Source organism: Trachymyrmex septentrionalis, unplaced genomic scaffold, assembly GCF_001594115.1.
Source record: "Trachymyrmex septentrionalis isolate Tsep2-gDNA-1 unplaced genomic scaffold, Tsep1.0 scaffold410, whole genome shotgun sequence".
In the NCBI taxonomy this organism is placed as follows: domain Eukaryota; kingdom Metazoa; phylum Arthropoda; class Insecta; order Hymenoptera; family Formicidae; genus Trachymyrmex; species Trachymyrmex septentrionalis.
In genome coordinates, this window is record NW_017305581.1 from 141,488 (window position 1) to 148,443 (window position 6,956).

At 46.8% G+C, this 6,956-nt stretch overlaps 1 protein-coding gene across 1 annotated transcript; it reads left to right on the forward strand.

The window, feature by feature from the left end:
• The first annotated feature begins 3,223 nt into the window (after positions 1–3,223).
• On the forward strand, positions 3,224–4,393 carry LOC108751195. Its single transcript, XM_018491276.1, has one exon. The coding sequence runs from the start codon at positions 3,224–3,226 to the stop codon at positions 4,391–4,393; it is 1,170 nt and encodes a 389-aa protein (XP_018346778.1).
• Positions 4,394–6,956: the final 2,563 nt, after the last annotated feature.

A 6,956-nucleotide genomic window follows, 5' to 3' on the forward strand; every position in this document is an offset into this window, starting at 1 on the left:
GAGCGCGATGTTTCTTGCGGATCGACTCGCTCGTCTTCTCGATCGCTCTCGCGATTTTTTCACGCTCGCGCACATCCGCCATGTTCGTCCGAGGCTAAGTATCGACAACGACTGGTCGCGTTACGGTATCGCGAACTCGTTAAATCCTTTTCTGTATCGTCCATTTGTGAGCGCACTGTCTTTGTCTACCACTACGAATCCATACTTTTGTCGCCAACAGGCGTGGCACAACTCGCAAAATTCGTTGTACGACATGTCGGTATTTACATGATCGTTGTAAACGTGTTTCAAGTTGGTACCGTCCTGTTTGAATAGGATCAGAAGGTTCGCGTTGTCGCGTATCAGATGTTTAGGTATTCTCGCGTACGTCTGACAGAGATAGAAGCAGTCAACGTTCGCGTGGCGACCCATCGAGAAGTATTCTCTCACCGCATCCTGCTTGTCGCATGCCACGTCATCAAAGATAAAAATAGAATTTGGACGCGCCTCACTCGGTGGAACGACGTCGCTGTTGTTGGAGAACGTAAAGTAGCCGATTTCGTCGATAGACGTAAACAAATTTTCGAGATATCGATACTTTGGCTGTTGCAACGATTTCGAATAGACGTACACGTTCTCGAAACGTACGCCGTTCGGGCTCTCGAGTAAGCTTACGAGAACGTTGGTTTTACCGCAATTCGACGGGCCGCAAATGATCGCGCGTATAGTACTCGGCAGCATTTCGCCGTGCTTGCGCTTCTCCGCGCTATCTCCCATCGTTCGCGATTTCGCGTCGCAGTTCGTGACGCGTATCGTCAGCGGTTGCAGCACGAATTTCATGCTCGCACTACGGGCTGTGCGCTCTCGAACGGCTATTTAAAGACGCGCGAATCCCGCGAATCGCGCAGTAGCAAAATGTATCTCGCGCTGAGTCATCCTTCCGATATTCGAAACTTGAGCGCCGAGCAGTTACAATATATACCGAAGGTCGTGCTCTTACGCGTGTACGGCGATTACGTCGAACACGTCTGGGACCGGCTTCCGGAACACGTGAAGGCGGATTCGGAGGTTCGAACCTATCGTCGGTGCGACGAGCACTACAATCAGCCGTGGCAGCGAACGCACATCGACGGTCCCGCACCTAAGATAAAGGACTGTAACGAATGTCAGCGTCGCGCGGCGGTCTGTTGAATCGAGCGGTAAACGCGCTTCCTTTCATATTCCGGGTTACATATTCCGGGCTACCAGTTTTGCGGCCCAGGCACTCGACTTGAGAAGCGATTAGCCAGAGGTGACGCGGGCATAAATCCGCTGGACGCGGCGTGTCGGGAACACGACATTGCGTACTCGCGCAGCAACGATCTCACCGATAGACACGCGGCGGACGATATACTAGCCGAGAAGGCGCGGAAACGCATTACCGCGAGTGATTCGGCTCTGGGCGAGAGAGCCGCCGCTGCTGCCGTTTGGGCAGCGATGAAAGCCAAGACCAAGATCGGCATGGGCATGAAACCGAAGAAGAAGACGACGACGACGAAGAAAAAAACGACGAAAAAGCGGATACTTCCAACGGCGAAACGAGGCGGTGCGTTACCGTTTCTGCCAATGTTGGGCGCGCTCGGATCCTTGATCGGCGGAGCGGCCAGCGTGGCGAAAGCGGTAAACGACAACAAAGCCGCGCGACGTCGGCTCGAAGAGCTGCAACGACACGATCGCGCGATGGAACAGGGCCGCGGACTGTATCTCGCTCCGTACAAATACGGACGCGGACTGTATCTCGGTCCGTACAAGCATGGACAGGGTGCAGCTGCAAAAAAAAAAAAAAAACGCCAAAGAAGCGATAAAAATGCCATCCGGCGCAACTACCAATGCGCAGTTAAACGAGCTCGCGAGACGTATGCGCGTACCATACTTTAGAGGCGTTTTCATGCGTAACGCGTTACCGACGAGCGGTGCGCGTCGAAACGAAAGCGGTATCGTGAATCTGGACGATGCGACGGGGCCTGGTACTCACTGGGTAGCGTACGCGAAGAGGAACAACCGCGTCGTATACTTTGACAGTTTCGGTAATCTTCGACCTCCCAAGGAACTGGTGCGATATTTCGGGAACGGTGCTACGACGATAGAGTACAATCGTACGTCCTGTCAGACGTACGATCAGAACTTCTGCGGACAGATGTGCCTGCGGTTTCTACAAACGGTAGACGCGCGCGAATTTAAAAAGCTCGGTGAGACGCTGTGAAATTTCAGTATTAGTCGAACACCGCCATGTCGCTGACGCTTACGCTGAGCGGGAAGAGCACCGTCCTCACGGCAAACTACTTTCCCGCCATAGATTTGAGTGACGACGATTACGAGCTCGGTCTGGTGATTTTTGAGACTTATCATACGATACCGAACGTGAATAATTCGAACAACAAATTTTATTTTGCCAAAGATGACGTGGAAATTACAATTCCCGAAGGTTCGTACGAAGTGCGAGACATAAATGAATTTCTGAAACGCGCGATTTTACGGAAAAGTCCTCACCGCGACGCGCTTGAAACCGTTGACGTAGTGCGCGGTGACAATAAGAACAATGACACCGATGATAATGATAACGGTGAGGATGGAGAATACCCGATTACGCTCCGCGCAAACTACAACACGATGAGATGCGAGATTAGATGTGCGTACGGAATAAACTTTGACAAACCCAACAGCATTGGATCGCTGCTGGGATTCTCGTCGAAGCGCGTACTGCGACCGCGAAGATGGCACGAATCGGACATGTCGATCAACATAATGAACGTAAACGTTATCCGCGTAGAGTGCAGCGTGACCGCGGGTGCGTACAGCAACGGCAAAAGCGCGCACACGATACACGAATTTTCACCGAGCGTGCCGCCAGGATATAAGATATCGGAGAGGCCGGCGCAGATCATTTACCTGCCGATCATCGCACGGAGCATTACGGATCTGACGATACGCGTCGTCGACCAGAACGGACGATTGCTCGATTTTCGCGGAGAAGAGATCACCGTTAGATTGCACGTACGACGTCTGCAGTGATAACGTGAGCGTGAGATGCTCGTGTTGAACGGAACGGAGCGCACGCAGAGAGATAACGTATTCTTTACAAGGCCAACGACGTCACAGCTCGATAACACTCGCTCATCCGACTGCATTAGAAAGAAGAAGAAGCTCAGCGCGTCGAACGTTACATTTTTAAAGTCTTTGGGATTCGCGGTGCGCAACATTTGAGATGACTGATATCCTAAACATTAAAAGCGAGCCGGTCTTCGACGATCGCATCGTCAAGATTGAGACTCACACGTACAACCCGTTCGCCAACACAACGTTCGGGTACAGCGACGAGATAAGAATACCCATACAGCAACAGGATCTATACACATTGCCGTACGAAAGCTTTCTATACGTCGAGGGAAAACTGACGAAGAACAAAGTGGTCCAGGGTGCTAGCGTGTCATTGGGAAATAATTGCGTTGCGTTTATATTCGATGAGATTCGATATGAACTCAACGGTGTGGAGATTGATCGTAACAGAAACGTGGGCATAACTAGCACGATCAAAAACTATGTAACAGTGTCATCCGACAGAAGCGTGATTCTGCGGAATGCCGGCTGGGATGCGCAGACTACTGCGGCCGGATACTTTAATTTCTGTGTTCCGCTCTACGTACTGCTGGGATTTTGCGAAGATTACAGACGTGTGGTGATCAACGCTCGTCACGAATTGATTTTAATACGAGCGCGCAACGACAACAATTGCCTGACGGGAGATTCGACGACAGAGCCGACGCTCGAATTATTCAAAGTACAGTGGCGAATACCGCACGTGTTATTGAGCGAGATAAATAAGCTATCGATGCTGCGCGCTTTGGAGAGCGGACGATATCTGAGCATGTCTTTTCGCTCTTGGGATCTGTACCAGTTTCCGCTCTTGCAGAGCACAACCAAGCATTCGTGGGCCATCAAGACGGCTAGTCAGCTCGAGAAGCCGCGCTACGTCATTTTCGCTATGCAAACAGGTCGAAAAAATATCATGTCTGAGGATGCAAGTCGATTCGACCACTGCAAATTAACCAATGCTAAACTCTACCTGAATACGGAATGTTATCCGTACGATGATTTGAATCTAGATTTTGATAAAAACAGATGTGCGATTCTGTACGACTTGTACGCGCGTTTCTGCAAGGGCTACTATGGATACGAGTATCTCGAGCCGAGTCTCACCTTTACAATTTTTTTACGTAATGGCCCGTTCGTGATAATCGATTGCTCTCGACAGAACGAATCGGTCAAGAGCGGTACCGTGGACGTGCGATTAGACTTTGATGTAAGAACGTGCCAGCAAATACGACAGCCTATTGTCTCATCATACACGATCGTGTGGTTCAGTATAATCCATTGACCAAAGTTGTGCGCAAAATCATCTAAGTTTACCTCCGACACAATATAAAATCTACGATACGCCGCAATCGATCGCAGTATTCTCGACAACATGTCTATGCCAACGTTCGTGGATCTGCAAGGATTCATCGTTAACAAAAAATTTATCGTAAAGGATGTGGCGGTGCTGAAACAGGGGATCGTTCTCACGCATTATATTTTTACGAATCCCATACCATGGAAATTTTTGACAAGATCCGACAGGTCTTGCGCTTCCTGGTTGAGTGCATATCACCATGGATTGCGATGGGAGGACGGGATGGTTCCGTACAACGAGGCGAAACGTTTGATCACGACAGCTGTATTTGAAGATGATGCTATCGTATACGTTAAGGGACGCGAGAAACGAACGTGGCTGTGGAACTTGCTTCTGGACGATGAGCGAGAACGCATGTACATCGATATCTTGGATGCAGTTTGCGAAGACATCGAATCTTTAACTAATCTTGATGTTACTAATACTATGCGATGTGGACAACATGTTAAGAATTGCGCGTTACAAAATGTATTAAAAATATATAATTGGTGGTTGCGAAAGAATTTTTAAATAAAAATATGTTAACGTATTTATTACATATTTCTTTTTTCCCTTCCTTTATAATACATATACTCGTATAAACGTATATGTATGTATGTACGTATGTATGTATGTATGTATGTATGTATGTACGTATGTATGTATGTATGTATGTATATATGCATGTATATATGTACGTATGTATGAATGTATGTATAAGCTTGTGACAAAGAATATGTAGAAAGACGTGATAAAACATGTCGCGACACGTTTGAAATTCTTGGAAAAAGTGGAGAGGGTCTTTCTCCCCTCTTCGATTATTATTACCATATATATATGACACAATTTACGCGGATGCAATCAGTCTTGCGATACCCGCTTGTACGAACGGTTAAAAAAAATGTACTTTGCCAAAGAGAGCAGCGCATCGTACGACGTGAAGAATGAATATAACATGTAAGTTTCAACATTCTATACACAATGTTTTTTAACATTATGTATGTATGCAGTCCGCAGCATCGTGCGATGCGTTTACTGAGCAGACGTTACGATCTGACGAATACGGGCTATAAATTTTTGGAAATTGGAATCAACGTTGGCCCACCGAGTTACGTGGAGATCGTTCTGGGAGATCATCGCGGACACGAACTGTCGCTGTCTCTCGAAACCTGAAAGAGTCTCTACGACCAACGATGGAATATTTACGAAATGCTTCGAAACGAATACAAGGACAATTTTATAAGTGTTGGACCGCTAATCGTCAGAGTTTGTACGCTGAACGATGCTACGCTCGTACGTCTCGATTCTTCGTTCGTACGCATTACGATGACCGAAACGACGCTACGCCGTATGTTTGACTTTGACGAGTGTATCGATGTAACGTTCGAACGATTAGCCCGACTCGTCGATACGGTTGATGTAAAGTATACGCGATTCTCCAATATGTCTGAGAACGCCATACGCGACAGCGACTTCTTCAATGGACGTCAACTCATCGATTGCGAGCTATTAGCTTTACTTTTTAATGAAAAAAAAACATGTAATAACATGTGAATAAACAATTTTCATCCACATCATTATATATGTACTTTATTTTTAGTCTCCATCCGTCCATCCATCCATCCTATACCTCGACGCGCTATCACTCTCTGTTTATATAAATATTTGCTAGCGCTTCTTTTAACGCGTCTAGGATTTCATAGTCTGGCAACACTTATAATCTAAAGTGCTTAATATACAATGGTCGCTCTAGCAGTTTCGTCGCAGCGAAGAATATTTTTCAGCGTCAGTCTTTGTTGATTTCGACGTGTGAGAGGTTCGTATCTTTTTCAAATCATATAGTGATTTTTTAGTATCGTGCAAAAGTATTCTACCATTAACGCTAAATGGTAGAATACTTTTGCATGTTTTTTTGATTGATTCAAGTGATAGTGAAAGTTATAATTTTTTCTAGTGCTGCGACATATGACAATGAGTGACAAAAAAGAAAATTGTAAAAAGGTTGAGGAGGTTGCCTCCTCCTCCTCCTCCTATATCACAATTGACCTAACGCGACTTCACGTAGGTCAAATCAGTCTATTTCACCGTCTCGTCGAAATTGCCGATGAGGTGGATGATATCACTCAAGTTAAAATTAATAAAAGCGATTTTGACCGCCTCGTCGACGATTTCAATGAGACGGTGGTGGAAGAGGAGGAGGAGGAGGAGGAAGAGAGCGTCTCCACTGATGGAGAAGGAGGAGTCCTGAAGGAAAACGTCTCCACCGAAGTCTCCGCTGAAATCTCGGAGGAGGAGGAGAGCGTTTCCGGAATTTCTGGAGTTGTAGAGGATCCCTCTCCTCCTTCTCCCCCACTGGAATATCCCGCAGAGGCAATATCGCGTTTATTCGACCAAATCAACGAGATGAACTTGGGCATATATGCCTTAAGCGCCCTGACGATTGGGATGGAAGAGGAGGATGAGGAAGAATAATAAGAAAGGTAAGAATATTTTATTCTATTATATATAT